This window comes from Dermacentor andersoni, chromosome 3 (genome assembly GCF_023375885.2).
Source record: "Dermacentor andersoni chromosome 3, qqDerAnde1_hic_scaffold, whole genome shotgun sequence".
Classification (NCBI taxonomy): Eukaryota; Metazoa; Arthropoda; class Arachnida; order Ixodida; family Ixodidae; genus Dermacentor; species Dermacentor andersoni.
In genome coordinates this window covers 159,953,244-159,974,499 of record NC_092816.1, presented here as the reverse complement: position 1 = coordinate 159,974,499, position 21,256 = coordinate 159,953,244, and the positions used below count along the sequence as shown (strand labels likewise).

The 21,256-nt window shown below is 51.4% G+C and overlaps 1 protein-coding gene across 1 annotated transcript; it reads right to left on the bottom strand.

Annotated features, from left to right (window-relative positions):
• Window positions 1-5,455: 5,455 nt before the first annotated feature.
• Window positions 5,456-20,668, bottom strand: LOC129382989 (endothelin-converting enzyme 1-like). The gene is made up of 2 exons (XM_055067188.1): window positions 20,133-20,668; window positions 5,456-6,573 (listed from the first exon to the last, which is right to left on the bottom strand). Exons 1-2 carry the CDS (start codon window positions 20,390-20,392, stop codon window positions 6,180-6,182), a joined length of 654 nt encoding a protein of 217 aa, XP_054923163.1. The 5' UTR covers window positions 20,393-20,668; the 3' UTR covers window positions 5,456-6,179.
• Window positions 20,669-21,256: the final 588 nt, after the last annotated feature.

Below are 21,256 nucleotides of genomic sequence, written 5' to 3'. Positions count from 1 at the left end.
GTGTGGGAGCCGTCCTGGCACACCGGGACAAAGATGGCCAGGAACACCCTGTGTCATTTGCTTCCCGACGGCTTCATGCTTCAGAACAACGTTACAGCCAGCTGGACAAGGAAGGTTTGGCCCTCATGTTCGGTGTCGAACGCTTCCACCAGTACCTTTGGGGCCGGAAGTTCGAGGCGGTCACAGACTACAAGCCGCTGTTGGGGCTGCTGGGGCCTGACAAGGCAGTTCCTGGGCAGGCATCGCCTCGAGTGGTACGCTGGGCCTTGAGGCTGGCAGCTTACAGCTACCAGCTGGTTTACCGTCCGGGAAAGGACCTGGGACCTGCTGATGCCCTGAGCCGCCTGCCCCTGCCAGAGGTGCCTGATGCTGTTCCAGAACCTGCTGAAGTGTTCATGCTGGAACACGCGTACCCGGAGGTGCTCTCCAGATCTGCGGTATCTCAAGCAAGCAGCCGGGACCCAGTCCTGTCTCAGGTGGTCAAGGCGGTGTCCCGTGGAGAGGAATTGGTGCAGCAGGCCTATAGCCACAAGGCCGCTGAGCTGAGCTTGCAGCAGGGCTGCCTACTGTGGGGTTCGAGGGTGGTGATCCCACAAAGTCTCCGGTCCAGGGTTCTGCAGTTGCTGCACGCGGGTCATCCAGGGATAGAAAAGACTAAGATGGTGGCCCGGTCCCATGTTTGGTGGCCTGGCCTGGACCAAGACATCGCGCATTTGGTGCAGAGCTGCCAAATCTGCCAGGAGAATCAGCCAGCCTCGCGTCGTGTGGAAATCACCCCCTGGCCGTTCCCACAGAGACCCTGGTCCCGCCTACATGTGGATTTTGGGGGACCCTTCAAGGGCCATTACTTCCTGGTGGTGGTGGACGCCTTTACAAAGTGGGTACAGGTTATACCCGTCACCACCCCATCAGCAGGCGCGACCATTGCAGCGCTACGACAGGTCTTCGCCGCCCAGGGGTTGCCAGATGTCATCGTGTCCGACAATGGTCCTGCTTTCGCCAGCGCAGAGTACCTGGCCTGGCTGACGAAAAACGGAATCCGCCGGATGATGGTTCCACCGTACCACCCTGCTTCAAATGGTGCAGCCGAGCGGGTGGTGCAAACCATCAAAGACAAGCTCAAGAAGAGTCAGACTGGGGATTTCCGGACGCAGAATGCTCGGATACTATTCCAGTACCGGACCACACCTCACGATGTCACTGGCCGTGCCCCCTGTGAGCTCCTGCTGGGTCGGATGGTCAAGACACCCTTGCACGTCTTGCATCCGGACCTCCGCTCCACAGTGCTTTTGAAGCAGCTGAAGCAGAAGCTGGCTGCTGACCAAGGATGCCGTCCCGGGCCTTTGCCAGAGTCGGGAGCTCCAGTTTTCGCCAGGAACTTCCGTCCTGGCTCACCCTGGTCTGCCGGACAGGTGGTGTCTCCTGCCAGCGCCTCATCGCTGCTCGTCCGCATGCCAGATGGGGCCATGTGGCATAGACACGCCGACCATGTCAGACCTCGCCTCGGGACCTGGCCAGCACCCTCAACTGCCACTGAGTTCCAGCCCGCAGGAGGACTAGCGGCAGCACCAGTCGCTTCCAGTGGAGTACCACCTACCTCGGAGGCGGCAACCGTAGCCAGTGGTGCGGCACCCGTGGGACCGGTGTCAAGCCCGGCACCACTCGCAAGGCCGACCACTACGGACCCCCCGGATGGAGCAAGGCTGGCTCAGGCAGCACCCGGCGTTGCCACACCCGACCCATCAACACCGATGGCCAGTCGGAGTACTCGACGGCGGAGGCCACCAGACCGTTACTCGCCTGGGTAGCAGGCACCATCGACCCAGCTAGGGTACAGGCAGAGCCTCGTAGTGTGAACTTGGACGTTTGTTTGATGAGTTTAACTTGAACTTGGACGTTTGTTTGAACTTGGACGTTTGTTTTTTATTTAACAAACAAACTGGGGGTGAGGGGTTGTAGCAAGTATGTGACGCCCCCTCGGACATAATCTTGGTTAGCCCGCCAAGCTCGGTGGCCTGCTAAAGCTCGGCAGGCAACAGTGGTCACTCGCACCACAATAAACACCGACGAGCACGGCAGCTCGCCGGTCAGTAATTATTCAGCACCACCACGCTGCGGGGCGTCCGTCTATCGGAGGGTGCCAGGAGCCCTCCCTTGTTCACGACCCGGGGTGGATCGTGACAGTTCCATTAGTCGAAGCGAATTTTGAACTCGTAAAGTTTGATGGTTTGAGCGGTCCTTTCAAAGATTCATTTGTGCAAAGTGGCAAATCTGCTTCCTTTATCAGATTTTATCTCTTGCGGGCAGCAAACTAAAAAAGGAAAGGATGACCGAATTGTCGACGTTAAAGAAGACAACGTGGACATGCGTACATCGAGGCTGATGATTTCTTATGCATTAGTTTACAAAATTCCTATTTAAAATAATTAAAATTGATAACCTTCTAGTTTTCTTTCCTTTCGAAAAGTACACGTTTACAACTAGAAGGAATGCCCCTAACCTAAGTATGTCTAGTTTAATTCATGGTATCACTTCAAGTGTTGCCTCACATATACTTCATCCTCAAGTTCTCTCCTCCCGCCCACCCGTTTAATCGACGACTTCTTGGTCAATTACCTGTACTGGGCTCGCGCCATGATAAAGGAAGAAAGCAAGCAAGTCATTTGATTTATATGCCCAAACGCCTGCGTCCTGCACATTTTGGGCACGTTAAATATGCCCCGGTGGTCCCAATTAATCCGGCGTCCCCGACTTCCGCGTGCCTCATAATCAAATCTTGGTTTTGGCACATAAAACCACATAATTAAATTGATTTAAGTGTTCGTTATATGCCTATCATCTTTCTCTTTCACTCTTTCTTAGAGCGCAGCGCTTAGGTGCCCGTTCCTGCGGGGAGCATCGGCCTAACCGAGCAAAGGAGCACATAGAAGGATGAAAGAACGAACGCAGCGGCGGATAAAAGATGGCGAAATCGAATAGAGCGCGAGGAGGAAAGCGGAGAAAAAGGGTGCAGCGGAACTTTGAGAGGGAAAGCGGAGGAGAAGATTGTGGCGTAAGTGGGAGAAAAAAAGCGTAGTGCCGTCAAGACGTGCTCTGCAGCGATGATCACTACAAGATGGCGCGAGAGCAGCATGCGTCTTCTGGGAGGTCTGTGTGCGGCGGCTGCTGTCAATCGCGCCATCGCGTCAACCACACGCTGCCTCTCGCAATTCTGCGAATAATGAGGCAGTCGCGCCACATTTCGCTCCATTTTCAACGTGCCGCAGGAGACATAGAACGCGCCAACCACTATATCGCGGAATGAAAGCACGTATAGAGCTCCACTCAAATTTAGCGTTAGGGAGTATCGCAATTGTAGCTGAATTTTTTCGTACTTGCTATTGACACATTTCGTATTTATTTCGTATAATCTGTGTCACGAGCAATTACGTCGTCCTTCTCTTCCTTTGCGTCGACACTTGGTTGACCGTTCCTTTTTTCGCGTTTGACAGTCTGGAATGCGCTACTCGCCTCGGTTTTGTTGTTCATCTTGCACGCAACCGCAAGGCATAAATCCTTTTAGCCCTGAAAGTTTACTTCTTTTTCAAAACACGCGCCACAGGCACGGCCGGATGGCTGTTGGCTCTCTCTGCTCAAACTCTAGTGTCGCGGTAGATGCTCCCTAAGGGAGCACAGTTGCGCATATTTTCGCAATTTTGTTCAAACGCTAAGCGCTAAAGCAACTCATCGCGCGTGCAGGCGCCCAACTTAGAACAGCATCTATTTTTTTTTATTTAAAATACTTTCAGGGCCCAAAGGCACTACAGAAAGGGGTGGGGAAGAAATGGCAAGGCATTCACATATTCTGTCGTTCCTACTGGTTCCTATGGGCCTCCCCATTTCCACTCGCGACGGTTGTCGGCGGTAACGCCCCACTCCAACGCCACCTAGACAAGAGCAGGCCTGAGCGCTCGAGGTGTGACGTCACGGAGAAGAGGCCGGCGGCGTGCACGGGGATACGGGTTGAATGAAGGGATCGCGCCCTTGTGGGCAATGTTAACCAGAGCGCAGGTACTGTTTTTTTTTTAGGCATAGTTGAGCAGATAGTCCCTAGAAAACAGAGGGTGTTCCAAGGTTATTTTGTGCAAAACTATTTACGCGCTCTATTATTAAAAAGCCTGTCCATAAAGAGTGAAATGGTTCAAAGTTAGTATTGAGAGCGAATTTCGGGTAAATGATGACAGGGAGCATGGCTTATATTGAAAAGTCAGTGCTGCCTTCTTCAGAGTAGCTTCCTTGCCTTGATTTATCGTCGGCGTCAAAGAGTTTGCCGTTCATGTGACCACAAAAGTTCAACAAAATGTTAGCACTGCGCCATAAAACATATCTCTTGACAACTTCGCTGGTGTGCCCTTCTGCACATTCGGTACACATGCATTTCTTCCAGTCTAGATTAGGCTTTCAACGAATCATTTCGCTTTCGAGGCATTCTTACATACGGTACCGCAGTCCACATATTTACAACACTTCAAATGAGTTTAGCAATGGAGGTACAAAACTTTCGTCCAACTAGTTACAAAGAAACAGCTGCCTTATTCGACTGAATTCCAGCCTTTCTCTTGTTTGCCTTACCATTGGCAACCAATATTCTGTCATTGATCTTGCGGAAACATGCACGCATGATATTTCGGCCCCGATTTGCGATTGCTCCAGCTATTGGGCACGCAACACTTAAGCATATCCTGGCATGAATGTAATCCACATTCCGCTGCAATGAAGGCTTGCCGGACACACAACCTAATCGCAGCACAAGCGCAGAGAATACATGCACGGTTCGCATCCAGAAAAAATAAAAAATGCGCTCGGAAGCATGTCGCAGCATGCCAGGACTATTCTAACCCCGAAGCTATCCAAGGAGCAGCAGGGTTCCCGGAACTAATCGAATTGTTATCGCCGTCGTCGCCCACTCGGTCTTCCGCGTCTAATTTTCAACACAGCTGCGCCGCTCGTTGCACGCTGCACGGAACTTCAATGTGGGCCTCTTTTGCGTGACGTAGCTCAAGGGGAGAGGGTACAGCGAGAAGGCCTTATGGTCTGTAGAGGGTGTTGCCCACTCGCGATGGTTTGCGGTGGGGGCGCTTACGTCGTGGCGCAGCCGCACGAGACACTTAGACACTTTCGAATATCTGTGGCAATGCAGTGGCAAACCTAGGCCTCAAGTTTAGCGCAGAGAAATTGGGAGTCATTACGTGGCGTCAATTGAACAGCAAGTCATACCCATAGTCAAGCAATATAAATAGCTCGGCGTTTCTATTCGGCGGGCCCGCGTTAACTTGATAGGTCAAACCACATCAGGCATAAAAGAATGGGGTAAATGGAAAAAAATGTGCTACAGTGAGCAGTGAGTGAGTGAATCAGAATTGTTTAACTCTCGAACGGAAGCTCTGCAAAATGCACAAGTGGCGGTCACTTGCAGGGAGCGCTTTGTTCTATTTTCTGTATTGTGAGCAATAGAATAACTAAGCCAAGAAGATAATTAGCACAGAGCACTTCCCGCACCTATTCCTTTCCTTTATGAACGCTTTCACCGCCAAGTCCACTTCTGCATGGGCAGGTACACAGTCCTCTGGAAGCTTTAGCTATGAAGCAGCAACACGTGCATTATTACCTAATTTGCGCCATATGAGAAGCCGCGTCATCAGCGATTTATATTGTACAGTAAAAATGCAGCAGCAGCTAGCGTTTACAAAGAAAAAAAAAGGCGAGGAAAGTTAAAGGAGGTGGCAACATTGTAAATTCCGAGAAATTACAATCACATCACGTTATAGATATCTTAAGTATTCAAAAAGTGCGTCAGCCTTCCATATCGCCGCTTGCAAGTAGACAAAGTTACGGTCAGGTGGCACCCATCTCGTCTAAAGTAAATTGATAAGACCTTCACACTGAATTTAGACCAGAACGAAGCCTTGCAACGAATACATCATAGGTATTTACTTTAAATCCTCAGAGAGAAAGAGAGAGCTCGCGCTTTTTAACGTCAGTCCAGACACAAAATAATACAGTGCGCATGTAGTACATGGCTGGCGACGACAGCGCTTTCGATGTTGCGCAGAAAACTGTATGTGTACTGGCCAAATGAAGGTGTGTCGTTCGAAGCGCACGTGAACGTGGTATCGGAGTCCTTGGGAAGTGCCCGGCTCTCACCGAAAGAATTTGCACTTCACCTTGGGGTTCATCTGGGACTCGGGCGGGCAATGAAATGCCCGGGCGAAGGCCTCCGAACTGCGCACCGCCTTGTTGCAGTCCACTGTGTGCGGACCCACGGCATCGGGTCGCGTGCAAGTCATGTAGCATAGTGTCATGAAGAACACTTGGTCTCCCGAAAAGCCCCCCACAATTCCCTGAAGAGCTTCGTCTCCCCTGCCGCTGACTGCGCCGCGGTACGCCGCGTAGGCAACCTCGAGAGCAGGGATCTCGGGAAAGATGCTGGCCCTCGCGCCGGTTGTGCTCTGGGTGCTGTCTCCGCCACTGGCGGCGTGGCCTTCAAGCGCCTCTAGGCAGCCATCACTGTCCTTGAAGGCTTTGGCGGAAGAGCTGCAGACGATTTAAGATATTGAAATGATACATCATCGCAGAAAAAGAAAATGATACTTTGGCGTTAACGGCATGTGTTGCAGTGGTTATATGGCGTTCCGCTGCTGAGGAGGAGGTCACGTGTATGATTATCGCGCACGGCTGCGGCATTTTGATGTAGGCGAAATGAAAAAACGCTCTCGCATATTTATACCCGGTGTGCTTTTCTTTAGATTATGCAGAATTCCTTTTTTTAGTTCACCTGGGGGCGGAAGCATAATTGTAGTCATTGAGCTGGATTACTCAAAAAAGTGGACATTGCTTGCACGAGAAATCGCATTGGACAATCCACTAATTAAACTTTCACTGATCGGGTTTCTCACTAAATACTTAGGTTTTACAGTACTTTCTGAAATTTACGAACTGTAGCCGGTACTCAAAAGTCGTATCACCCTGAAAATTCAGACCAAGTTGGTACGTCTTGCCATTTAAACTATAGCCGGTTAAATGGCAAGACGTACCAACTTGGTCTGAATTTTCAGGGTGATATGAGCTTTGAGTACTTAATTCCCGAAGTTGGCGACAAAATACATTGGCGTGGCAGTTACGTTTGTGCGTTAATGTATAAAACGTGCTTTTAATGAAAATAGAAGCGGAAGAATACATTTTCTCGCAAGTTTGACGGCCATATTACGGCGCATCGTCAGCATTTGCTAGCAGTGTGGATATGACTTGCAAAGCCACCGACTACAATTTGTGAACTTCGCTACTTCGCACTGCCTCCTAATTTGCAATTTGTGTAGTAAATTAAATATTCTAAAAGTTACTTGGTCATGTTCTGTCAATCAAACTATTATGCACTTCAATTTCTTGTCCGAGTAAATTGTGCCGCTTGGAGTAATCCAGCTAGAGGACTAAAATTTCGCTATCTTCCACAGGCGAATAAAAAAAATCTGCATGGTGCAATTAACCAGAACACACAAGAACGCCACATATACAAGGTGCTTTTTCTTGTAGCTGCGCCGAATTTTAATATGCTGCCTGCAGCAGACAGCACAATGTTAATCATTAGTGCCTGCCGTAGGTGCCTAGCAGCTTTAGCGTTACGCTGCTAAGCATCAGGATGAAATTCCAGCCGTGGCTGCCACATATTGGTGGGGGCGAAATGCGAGAATACCCCTGTACCCAGCGTTGGGCGCAATTTAAACAGCCACAGGTGGTCAAAATTATTGCAGAGTCCCACACTATGGCGTGCCTTATATTCAGATGCTGGTTTCAGTACTTAAAACATCCGAAAAGATGGCTTTATAATGACACCTGTACTTCTTTATCTTTATCGGGCGACCACTTCTCGCCGCCTAACAAATGTTATCGCACAGCGCAGGACGCGCCTGCATGTAAAAGAAGCTTCTGGAATGGTATCGATGGTTCCGTCCACTGTCTTTCACCGCAACTTGTGTCATCTGATTGCATGTATGCGCTACGCGAATAATGTGTAACTTTGTGGAAGGCACGCGGGTCCCAGCGATCGCTCTGGAAAATTCGACGACAGATGTTTAAAAGCCGACGCGCTTCACCCGCTCATCAGATTTTCGACGACCGCCGATCGTGTTCGCCGCTACCATCCTTCTTTGAGTGTAGCCTGTTTTTGAGGGCCCAAGTTCGCCCAATAAAACGCTCGTTTCGTTAATCACAGTTTTGCTGCCTTCGCAACCGTCACTACCACGTGAGATCTGGTGGAGGTGCTAGTGCGTTCAAGTACCGAACGCCCCCGCAAAGCCGCGATCCAAGCCCGAAGCCCGAGGACAAAACCGACATCGCCCAAGACCAGCGTGCTAGCCGCAGACTGCAAGGACTGCCCCCAGAGCACGAAGTTCTACCTGAGACGACAAAGAAGATCGTGGTCAAAACAACCCCAATGGCTGCCCCAGCGTCCCCCGTTGTCATACAACAACCTCGGGACCCACCGACCTTCTATGGAGCAGCGACTGAAGACCCGGAATCCTGGCTGGAGACCTACGAACGAACCGCGGCTTTCATCAACTGGGACTCCGACAACAAGCCGCGGCATGTATACTTTGCCTCAGAAGACGCCGCCAGAACGTGGTTTGAGAACCGGGAGTCGACCTTGACAACATGGGACCTGTTCCTGAGCGGCTTCCTGCGCACCTTTACGAGCACACTGCGCGAGGAAAGGGCAGAAGCCATGCTGGACACCCGAGTGCAGCTACCTAACGAGAACGTTGCCATATTCACGGCAGAAATAAATCGTCTCTTCCGCCACGCCGACCCGGATATGCCCGAGGAGAAGAAAGTCCGCCTTCTGATGCGGGGTGTGAAGGAAGTACTTTTCGGCGCAATGATACGAAGCCCACCGAAGACCGTAGAAGAGTTCCTTCGCGAGGCCACCAGCATCGAGAAGACACTCGAAATGCGGAACCGGCAATTCAACCGCCGCACGACCTCTACCAATTACGCAGGAATTCAATCACTGGCCATCGACGATCTGCGCGAGACTATCAGAGCGGTCGCACGGGAAGAGCTGCAGAGGTGGTACCCCAGGTCGCAGCCTCAAGTAGCCTCAATCGCCGAAATCGTCAAAGATGAGCTTGAGCGATCGCTTGGAGTTCCTGAGCTGCAACCAGAATCACCACAGCCGCAGCCGGAAGCTATGACCTACGCCGCCGTCGCCCGCCGTCAAAGCCCCCTCCACGACCCCGCCAGGGCCCTATGATGCCGCCATTCTGTCGTCCACCGCCGCCACCGCCAGCCCGCCCGTCCGTCGCCCAGCGCCGCTACGCGAGGAAGACGGACATTTGGCGAGCCACCGACCACCGCCCGCTCTGCTATCACTGCGGAGAAGCCGGCCATGTGTACCGCCGATGCCCATACCGTGACTTGGGGCTGAGAGGGTTCGCCGTCACCGCGCCGCGTCCTCAGCTTCGGGAACGCCCACGTGAAATCGCCGATTACCTAGCCGGCACTCAGTGCGACTCTCGACGACCGTCCCGTTCGCCGTCACCAGGCCGCTACCTGTCGCCGCAACGCCGTCCATACACTGGCCCAGCCCGGGGCCGGTCAGCGAGCCCATATCCGGAAAACTAAAAGCAGCAGCCGATGGAGGTGCGGTTGCTGTTCGTCGAACTGACGAAGATCCTCCTCCGCCGACGAAGGCGCCGAAGAAACTACCTCGACGACATAACGACACGCCGCCGTCCCGACGAAGTGTCAAAGCAAAGAATACGACGATGAAAGACGACATGACGACGTCCCATACAAGCCACAGGTCAACGCGACACAGCCGTGATCCGACGCGAAGACCTAACTGTAACTCAAGAGAAAGAACCACCGACCTCGACGTGCTCCTCGACGGCCACGCAGTCACCGCCTTAGTCGACACAGAGGCCGATTACTCCGTCATGAGGGGACACATCGCCGCCCAGTTGAAGAAGGTTAAGACTGCATGAGAAGGCCCTCAAATTCGGACCGCTGGAGGACACCTGATACGCCGACTGGAATCTGCACGGCAAGAATTACCGTTCATGACCGGACTTACCCTGCCACTTTTGTTATCCTCCAACAATGTTCACGCGACGTCATTCTCGGCATGGACTTCCTAAACCAACACGTCGCAGTCATCGACCTGAAGTCGAAGTCGATAACCCTGTCTGAAGACCAAGCGATACCACCGGAGAGCTCTCGTAGTCACCATGCCTTAAGCGTGCTCGAAAGTAAAGTCAGCATCCCGCCTCGCTCCTGCATTCTCATTTCGGTCGGCACCAAAACACCTGCCGACGTAGAAGGCGTCATCGAGGGTGACCAACGTCTACTGGTCGACCATGAAATGTGCGTCGCAAGAGGGATCGCTCGACTGTACGGAGGGAAAACTGAAGTATTGCTGACAAACTTGAGCCAGCAGTTCAAGCACATCAACAAGGGCACGACGATCACGTACATCGAGGAAATTCTGCAAACTAGTAATGCTTTTATCCTCTCGGATTCCGCCGCATCTACCCCGATGACCATGGTTCCCGAACCAGACTACAACATTAATCCGTCTCCCCATGATTAAGCAAGAACAGCTAAGAAGTCTGCTCTGACGATACAAAGGCTGCTTCTCGACGTCATCAAGGATTGGACAGACACCAGTCGCAAAGCATCGCATAATCACCGAGGAGTGCGCTCGACTAGTCCGCCAGAGCCCTTACCGAGTTTCCACGCGAGAACGTTGTTAAGAACGGCCAGCTGCAGTGCAAGTTTACGAGCCATTTACGCCAGTGGTGGTAACCTCATCTTGGAACTCCGCCGCCAACCTCTAGCCTCGTCGCCGTTGCGAGTGAAGGCGTTTGACGAAGCAGGCTTTGTGCTGAAGCCGCCACCGTTACGCTCTAGCCTCGTCGCCGTTGCGAGTGAAGGAGTTCGACGAAGCAGGCTTTGTGTGCAACATGACAGCGCGGACCTGATCTGCTACGGGGGGGGGAGTTGTCGCGGGAAAGCCAACGAAGGCTCCTTCCCATGCGCTTTTCGAGACGCCAGAGAATGGACCGCGGTGGAGGCCCCTGTGCGAGGTGCGCTCTGGAATTTAGAGGCGACGGCTGTTCTGCAAAGGTCATCGGCCCTCGAGGCGGCACTGAAACCTGTGCAACACGTGTATGTGAGCCCGCATCCTCCAAACGGGCGGGTCATCTACGGTGACGTCGAACGGTGACGTCGAACGATGACTGGACGAACATTTACGTCCGCTTGAAATCAAAGGGGGACCAAGTGCTTATAGGCAGCGATTGCCGGCTGCTAGTGTGTGCTCGTCGTCGTGCTCGTTGTCGTGCTAGAAATGTACTAGTGAGCTGCGTGCTCGTTGTCGTGCTCGAGATGTACTAGTGAGCTGTGTGCTCGTAAGCTGTTAGCTGTATGCGTCGTCTTGCGTGCTCCATATGGGAGTCACGCTAGACTGTCGATGTATGGCTTGTCTAAGATGTAAATGATGTAAATAAATCCTGTTCACCGAGTTCCTCTCTACGACCGTCAACTCCTCCTAATGGTGGCAGCGGCGAGATTGTCCGACGACTCGTACATCTGGTTGACAGCGGTGGGATCGTCCGCCAAATCCGACAACTGAATGGCAGCGGTGAGATCGGCCTACGGCTCCTAGATCGGCCTACGGCTCCTAAATTGGCCTACGACTCGGAGACAGCAACGGCAGCTGACGGACGTTGGCACATGGTGACCGACCGGTATCCTGATCAAGTTGGAGGCGACGTGAGGTTGACGACCTAATTGCAACTGACTGGGTACGGCGGAGAAGGACTGGTGATATGGTGCTGCTTCATTGGGCAAGCGTTTGGTTTTGGCTGTAAGATTTACCAGGCTTCAATTTCTCTGTGTTTTTGGATTTGATTTGCTGGGGATCATTTACTTGTATTTTGATTTGCGTGGGTATCGCAGCAAGTATTGTGTGACAGTAGAGCCAAAGCTTAAAGTAGCGACCGTGGTCCTAATGTCTTTGACGAGAGCTGGCCTGTTGTGGTTGTGTGAGGAGATTGAGGTGGACGTAGAGGAGGACTTGACGGAAGAAAAAATTCGTAAGACAATTCTACAAAGTAACAATGATTCGATATTCATAGAACAAATGAGTAAACGAATTCTAAACAAAAAACGGGAACAGGAAGCAATTAGGCAAGAGCAGGAAGAATTTAAGCAAGAGCAGGAAAAGCTAGGCAGGAACTGAAAAGAATTTCTCAGGAAGAAGGCCTAACAGAAGTAACGAGGCAGTACATTGATGCATTGAACGGAGAGATCCAAGGTTTAGAGCTAGCAATCGAACTAACTTAACAGCGGCTGGAGAGATCTGTAGGCTGGACGCAGCGAAAGTGGGATGAAGTAGATAGCAGATTTTGCTCAAAAGCCGAGAGAAGTAGCAGCACCTGCGAGATTAGCAGCACGTTCATAAGTGAACTCGAAGTACTAGCAGCTAACAATGCCTTAGTGGTAGCAGAGGCCGTTAAAGGCCAGAGTGAGAGCGACGAGCTGCTGTGCCAACAGAGGATTGTAGAGACAGCTGGCCAGCTGTGAACAAATTGACACAGTTACCGCGCGTGTGCATCGCTTGTAATGTTAGCGCGGTTGCTAGCGAAGTAAAGAGTACTGCTGACCCAATAGACACGAGCACCCATGTCGAGTCAGATCTGCGTGCCGAAGTGATGTGCGAGCTGGACGATGCAGTTGAGAGTAGTTCTCGGGATGGCGAGCTCCGTAGCTCACTAGAGAACAACTACATTGTTCAGGGATCGGTGCGGCTCTCTGCCAGTCTAGGTATCCAAGAGAGGAGCGATTTAGTTAAGGATCATTCAGACTGTGCGGGTAAGAGACCAATCCGGGCCGACGAGATGTGTAACGGCCAGCACGAGGCGCGAGATGACGGCATGAAAGAGAGTTCGAGGAGAAAGCGCCGCACAAAGAAGCGCCGAAAAGACCGGAATGCGGTGGCTAATGTAGCGCAGCCAGAGACTGCGACAGTCGCAAAAAGGCCATGCGCGAGGAAAAGAAACATGCGGTGGTCGGTGACGATGTTGACGCATCAAACACGTTCGAGCCACCGGTCAAAGGGGGGCCGAGAAGCATGTTCTGTACGGACGCGGACAAAGGGCACGGGGCAGTTAAATTCCTCGTCGTTCCGTCGTTCTTTTCGAAGCTCAGCGTGTAGTACAAAGAAGCGCAAGGTGGCAAGACGATACCAGGTGGGGAATAGCGACGCGGTCAGTCGAGGTCATGATTAAAGCGGGGCGCCAGGAGGCAAATTGGCATTAAACTGTAACGTCTTGGGGGAGCTGACAGTGAGTCAGCCCTTTTGTTGTTCCTCGGTAGCCAGAGTAGCTTTCGGACCGCGACCACCTCGGGTACGGCTCAAAGTATGAGTCAGACGTAAGTGTTGGGAACGGGAGGCCAAGAGAGCTTCCGTAGAAGAAAAATATGCTCTTTTGTTTTATTTTTGAGCATTTGAAAAATATCGCAATTTAAGACTACAGTTTCTTTGAGTATGTAAGGTATGAGCTCTGTTTATGTTTTGTTTGAGAAGCTCCGAGAGTTGAAAGATGCGTTTTAAGTAAACATGTAGTTTCGCGAGATGTTCATTAATAAGTAGATAGGCTTTCTTTTTAGTGTGTAAGTAACCTGAGTGTGACGGTTATTGTTGAGAGGCCTATGGTAACGCGCCTGTGTTTTAGTTAACCTTCTTTATTATGTGTTTTTTTATTTTCTAAGGGTAAGCGCGTAGATCTTCAGTTAGTGCATCATTTGCACTGAGAAGAGCTCTTAGGTTCATTAGCGCGTGTCCTGTGCGATCGGAAGGAAGCAGAAGGTTTATGACTGGGTTGCTCGTGTGTGTTGAGGGCAGCCGTATTCTGACTTCTCTTGTACGCGTGCGTAGAGCTAGTTATTAGAAGACACATTTATTCGAAGGTTCGTCTGTGTTGCGTAAGTTACGGAAGTTTGGTTGATCGGTTAAGGAACGTGTCCGGTGTGGACTAAAGGAACAAATGTGAGTAAGCGTGATAAAAACTTTGTGTATGACGCAAGTACGCGTTCTGAATAGAGACCACACAGCTAGCGCGTTTGCATTTACGTACCTGTGGAGTTGGCCAGACGGTTCAGTGGCAGCAGTACATGAGATAAGTACGCCACTGTGATAGGATAAGGACAGGCTGTTCGCGAAGTTAGGATACCTAAGTTATGTTTGGGTATTTGTGTTTGAGAGCCTTCGGTTTAGTTCTACGTAAACTTTTGCTCTTATGCAGTGCGACGGTCAGGTTTGGTCAAACTCAGGGGGAACGTGAACGCTCGCTTTGGCGGCACAAAATTTTGGGGCACAATTTGGGATTCCCAGTTGAGTGACCCTCATTGAAATTGTCATAGGAGGCCTGGTGGGTAAACAGCTAATTCCGGGCGTTTGCACGCTGAGTGGTATTGTGTTGCCGGGTCGACTCTTCTGTGCCAGTTGTTGTGAGATGGTTGAAGGCATTCCAAGTGCGCAGGGGTTGCAGACAGCAAAGCCATCGTCTTGCTCGCCAGCCATTGTCTTCCTGCCCAGCGGTTGCCAGCATTGGACAGTCGAGATTTTCCGGGCCATGGAGGCGCTGTTAAGAACGGCCAGCTGGAGTGCAAGTTTGCCAGCCATTTACGCCAGCGGTGGTAGCCTCATCTTGGAAGGCCGCCGCCAACCTCTAGCCTCGTCGCCGTTGCGAGTGAAGGAGTGCGCAAGACGACAACGCGGACCTGATCTGCTACGGGTGGGGGAGTTGCCGCGGGAAAGCCGACGAAGGCTCCTTCCCATGCGCTTTTCGATATGCCAGACAATGGACGCGGGGGAGGCCCCTGTGCGAGGTCCGCTCTGGAATTTAAAGGCGATGGCTGTTCTGCAAAGGTCGTCGGCCCTCGAGGCGGCACTGAAACCTGTGCAACATGTGTATTTGAGCCCGCCTCCTCCAAAAGGGCGGGTCATCTACGGTGACGTCGAACGGTGACGTCGAACGATGATTGGACGAACGTTTCCGTCCGCTTGGAATCAAAGGGGGACCAAGTGCTTATAAGCAGCGATTGCCGGCTGCTAGTGTGTGCTCGTCGTCGTGCTCGTTGTCGTGCTAGTAGTGAGCTGCGTGCTCGTTGTCGTGCTCGAGATGTACTAGTGAGCTGTGTGCTCGTAAGCTGTTAGCTGTATGCGTCGTCTTGCGTGCTCCATATGGGAGTCACGCTAGACTGTCGATGTATGTCTTGTCTAAGATGTAAATAATGTAAATAAATCCTCTTCACCGAGTTCCTCTCTACGACCGTCAACTCCTCCTAATGGTGGCAGCCGCGAGATCGTCCGACGACTTCTACATCTGGTTGACAGCGGTGGGATCGTCCGTCAAATCTGACAACGTGAAGCTATTAGGCAACAAGTCGACGAAATGCTCCGCGACGACATCATCCAGCCGTTGAAAAGCCCGTGGGCATCTCATGTTGTACTGGTGAAGAAAAAGGACGGTACCCTACGTTTCTGCGTCGATTATCCTCGATTGAACAGGATCAAGAAGCAAGACGTATACCCTCTTCCACGGATAGACGACGCATTGGATCGGCTCTGCAACGCTAAATACTTCTCGTCGATGGACCTCAAGTCTGGCTACTTGCAAATAGAAGTCGACGAGAGAGATCGCGAAAAGACTGTCTTCATCACGCCAGACGGCCTCTACGAGTTCAAGGTCATGCCATTCGGATTGTGCTGAGCCCCTGCAACGTCCCAGCGCGTCATGGACCCGGTGTTAGCAGGATTGAAGTGGCAGACCTGTCTTGTTTACTTGGATGACGTCGTCGTCTTCGCCGGAAATTTCGACGATTACCTTAGGCGGCGTGCGACAGTACTAGAGGCCATAAAATCATCAGGGCTCACTCTGAAGCCAGAAAAGTGCCGCTTCGCTTACGATGAGCTTCTGTTCCTAGGCCACGTCATCAGCAAATCCGGAGTACGTCCCAACCCGCAGAAAACAGCTGGCATTGCAAAGTTCCCGCAGCCCATCGAGAAAAAGGCAGTGCGTAGATTCCTTGGCATGTGTGCCTACTGCAGGCGCTTTGTCAAGGACTTTTCACGCATAGCCGAGCCGCTAACGCATCTAAACAAATCTGATGTCGTGTTCAAATGGCAAACGTCGCAGGCCGACACATTTCGGTATCGACGCAGACGCCGATACCGAAATCCACACTGACGCCAGTAGCCTAGGCCTCGGTGCCGTCCTAGTCCAGAAGAAAGACGGACATGAACAGGTGATATATTATGCTAGCCGGTCGCTGTCAAAAGCGGAAGGCAATTATTCTACGACTGAAAAGGAATGCCTCGCCATCATTTGGGCTACAGCAAAATTCCGCCCTTACCTATATGGCAGGCCATTCAAAGTCGTCAGCGACCATCACGCGTTGTGTTGGCTAGCTAACTTAAAGGACCCTTCAGGACGTCTGGCGAGGTGGAGCCTGAGACTGCAAGAATATGACGTCACGGTAGTCTACAAGTCCGGACGAAAACATCCTGACGCCGACTGCCTATCACGCGCCCCCATCGATCCCTCGCCGGAAGACGACGAGGATGACGACGCCTTCCTCAGAATAATAAGCGCAGAAGACTTCACTAAACAGCAACGAGCAGACCCGGAGCCGGAGTGCCTAGGGCTTTTAAGGGCAGATTGTCTTCGTTCACTTTACAAAACAACCTGCTCGTAAAGAAGAACTTCGCACCAGTCCGCGCCAGCTACCTTCTTGTTCCGTCAGCGCTGCGTCCAGAAATACTGTACGCCCTACATGACGATGCAACCGCTGGGCACCTCGGATTCTCCCGAACGCTGTCGAGGATACAGGAAAGGTATTATTGGATGTGTCTGACCGCCGACGTCGCCCGTTACGTCAAGACATGCCGAGATTGTCAGCGACGCAAGACACCATCGACAAGGCCAGCAGGATTCCTACAGCCAATCAAGCCTCCTTGTCGACCTTTTCAGCAGATCGGGATGGACTTGTTGGGACCGTTTCCGACGTCAACATACGGAAATAAGTGAATCTTCGTGGCGACGGACTATCTCACCCGCTTCGCTGAAACTAAAGCTCTAACGAAAGGCAGCGCAGCCGAAGTGGCGAAATTTTTCGTCGAGAACATTCTGCTGCGATATGGTGCCCCAGAAATCCTCATCACCGACAGAGGAACAGCGTTTACAGCAGAGCTCACCCAATCCATTCTGCAGTACAGCCATACAAGCCACAGGAGGACAACTGCCTACCACCCGCAGACGAATGGTCTCACGGAGCGCCTGAACAAGACCCTCGCCGATATGCTAGCAATGTAGGTCGACGTCGAGCACAAGACGTGGGACGCGGTCCTGCGTACGTAACCTTTGTTGACAACACGGCGGTGCAAGAAACAACACAGATCACGCCGTTTAAGCTGCTTTACGGCAGGAAACCGACGACGACGCTCGACGCCACGCTGCCGCACGTCATTGAGGAGGAGAATCTTGACGTCGCGACCATTGTCCAGCGCGCCGAAGAAGCCCGACAACTCGCCCGCCTACGGATCAAGAACCAACAGAGGACCGACAGCCGTCACTACAACCTCCGACGACGCTTCGTTGAGTACCTGCCCGGTGACCGTGTTTGGGTTTGGACCCCTATACGCCGACGAGGACTGATCGAGAAGCTTTTGCGTCGCTATTTCGGATCATACAAGATCATCCGACCTATAGGCGCACTGGACTATGAGGTCGTGCCAGACGGCATTTCGCTATCACAGCGGCGCCGCTCACGACCTGAAATAGTCCACGTTGTGCGACTCAAGCCGTACTACCAGCGTTAATGAACTTTGGGACTTCGCGTAACCGACCTTTGGACTTTGTTTCTTTTCGTTGTTTTGTTACTTTTCTTTAATAAGTGTCCTTTTGTATTTCGCTCTCTTATATTTGTAGCATCGGGACGATGTTTTTTTAAGAGGGGTGTAATGACACGTGTACTTCTTTATCTTTATTGGGTGACCACTTCTCGCCGCCCAACAAATGTTATCGGACAGCGCAGGACGCGCCCGCATGTAAAAGAAGTTTCTGGAATGTTATCGATGGTTCCGTCCACTGTCTTTCACTGCAACTTGTGTTATCTGATTGCATGTGTGCGCGACCCGAATAATGTCGAACTTTGTGTAAGGCACGCGGGTCCCAGCGATTGCTTTGGAACATTCGACGACAGATGTATAAAAGCCGACGCGCTTGACCCGCTCATCAGATTTTCGACGACCGCCGATCGTGTTCGCCGCTGCCATCCTTCTTTGAGTGTAGCCTGCTTTTGAGCGCGCGAGTTCGCCTAATGAAACGCTCGTTTCGGTAATCACAGTTTTGCTGCCTTCTCAAACGTCACTACCAGGTGACAATAATAACTTTTGACCTAAATCACACGATGAGGAGGTCCATTACTCCTACAAGAAATGAAAAAGATTAATTGAAGAATTACCCTAATTATTGTGTTGATTAATTTCTTTACGGCTCATATTTAAATCTACGAATTTTAGCTAGTGAGTGTATAAAGGGTGTGTCACGTAACTTGAGCTAAAAATTTGAAAATGAAAGGCGCGTCGGAAGCGGATGTAACCGAAAGCACACTATTCGTAATAGACCATAGTAACTGAGAGAATCTTTTGTTTTCCTCATAAGTCACAAATTGATGAGGTTTAATTAGCCAACTTTTTAATTATTCGCGAGGACCCCAAGTATGATAGGCAGATTTGTAGAGCGCCGTCAGAAACCGCCGATTGAGTTGTGTCCTTTACGATACACCTCATGTAGTCCTTTTTTCCGGGTTGCAAAGAAAGCCCGTGAAATATAATAAAAGCACGTGACGGAGCGTTTGCTCAGTGATATTGCGCTGCTCTCGAGCCTGCGATCAGTGAACAAGGTCAGCTGCATCGTGACTGACGAGGAGGAAGCGGCAGGGCGTTCCTTTCTCTCATCGGCAGCGCTCGGCCAGCAGCATGTATTTTCGCCTTCATCCGGCGGGAGCCGACCTTGTTAATGGAACGCACGCTTGAGAGTAGCACGCTACCACTGCGGAAGCGCTCCGTCACGTAGCTGTTTCCATATTTCGCGGGCTTTCTTTGCAATGCGGGTGAAAGGACTACGGGAGACGTATCGTAAAGGAAGCAACTGGATCGGTAGTTTCTGACGGTGCTCTACAAATTTAGGTATCATACTTGGGGTACTACGTCAATAATTAAAAATTTGGCTGATCAAACTTAATTGGCTAGTGAGTTATGGGGCAAACAAGAAAACTGTCTGAATTACTATAGGCTATTGCGAATAGTATGCGTTCGGTTTAGTTCGGTACCGACGTGCCTTTCATTTTTCAATTCTTGGCTCAAGTTATGTGGGACACCCTGTATATGCAAGGCATGCTGACATAAAAGGAATGCTGAGGGTGGCACAAGTTCCGACATATGCACCGTCAAACTTGCGGTAAGAATTCACTGTTCCTGCTCCCTACTTTAAGGCGATGCTGTTTTATGCACTGAAGCACAGAAGTAACTGGAACGCCAATGCATATCGTTGGACACCTTGAAAATTAATGTGTAGAAACTGGCTAAGTCCTGATAATTCGTTAAAGTGCACATGCCTTGCGAACTCGGCGGCTACGATTATGTTCCGATAACTATAAATAAAAGGTAAATATTGTAATTATGTTAATTGTTCAATCGGATGTATTGATTTCACGTAGAAGTAAAGTCTCACTGGGTAGTTCAGATTAAGGGTTACAGCTGTGCTGTTTCCCTATGTGAAATTTAAAAAATGGATTGCTTTTAAAAAAAAAAGCCCTGTATATATACGCGCCAATTAAAGAACCCCAGGAGCCCAAGATCGATCCGAAGCGCTCCAGAATGGCTTGTGTCATAGTCCTAGTGCTGCCATGGCGCTTTTAACCAAACTAATGAATCAACACATCACTCCTTACATATGCAAGGTGTTCTTTAGACCTAAGAAAAAGGAATACCAGAATACCTATTTCCGCATCAATAATGAAGAGCTTACCTGGACAAAAAGAAGTGGCCGAATGTGCCGTTCGGGTGCCACCGCAGTCCGTGTCGGTCTACGGACGCGACCAGATTGAGTGCCATGGAAAAGCCCAGACCCCCCGTAGAACATGGCCTCGGTCCCGCCAGGGTAGAACAAGGGCGGAGTAATGGTGCCCACGGCCACCTTGACGTCGCCGCTTGAGGTGTCATAGAGCACGTACGGCAGTGCATTGTTGACCGCGAAGCTGAAGACGTCGATGTCAGTGTGCGGGTCATGCGCCTTAGCAGCGCAGCGGCTCGTCTTCACCCAGTACTCAGCAAACGAAAGTTCAGTGCTGGGAAAATCGTTGTACATGCGCTCGAGCACGTCGTTTTGGAGGAAACGCTCGGGGGGCCACAGCTTTAGTCGCGTCGAACGCAGCTTCACGACCGCGAGCTTCCTGCTATCAACGTCCAGCCATTGCGTTGCGTTGGCCGCGTCGGCAGCCGCCGAAACCAAGCTATCGAAGCCTGCTTTGACTGCGGCGCGCTGTGCTGATGTGAAGCGCGACACGGAGCTGAGCGCAATCACCAGGAGCCGATATGCGGCCTCGACGAATCGCTCGCAGAAGTACGGCTGATATATGGTGATGCCCTGGAGGTACCGATTCTCAAGCAGCTGGATATCCGCTGCCGGAGCAAACAGCTGCACGCAAGACCAGGCGATCAGGGACAGCAGCTCGGTTTTTCTGTACGATGACATCACGGTCGCCATAGTCCGGAAGAACTCTACGTCGCCTATGAAAACCTGGTCGTTGCGCTTCACTTCAGGCTCAAGCTCGGTCAGCCTGAAGGCACGTAGCCATTGCTTGGAGGCCAGCGGCGGAGTGAGGAGTCCGATTCGAGCGATTCGCACCAGAGCTGGTTCGGTTACCGGAATACGCCTAGCGTTCAGCAGTTTTCTGAAGACGTCACCTTCCATAACCATAGCCCTGTTGATAAACTTCGTGTCGACCCCATACTTACTGTAGTTTCGGCTAAGGATGTAGAAGAACGTGGCCCAGTATTTCGCGTATCCGCCGGTGCTTTTGACTGTGAGATGCTGCTGGTACAAAATTGGTATGAGGGAACCGGGCTCTAATATGAAACGCCAATATGGTG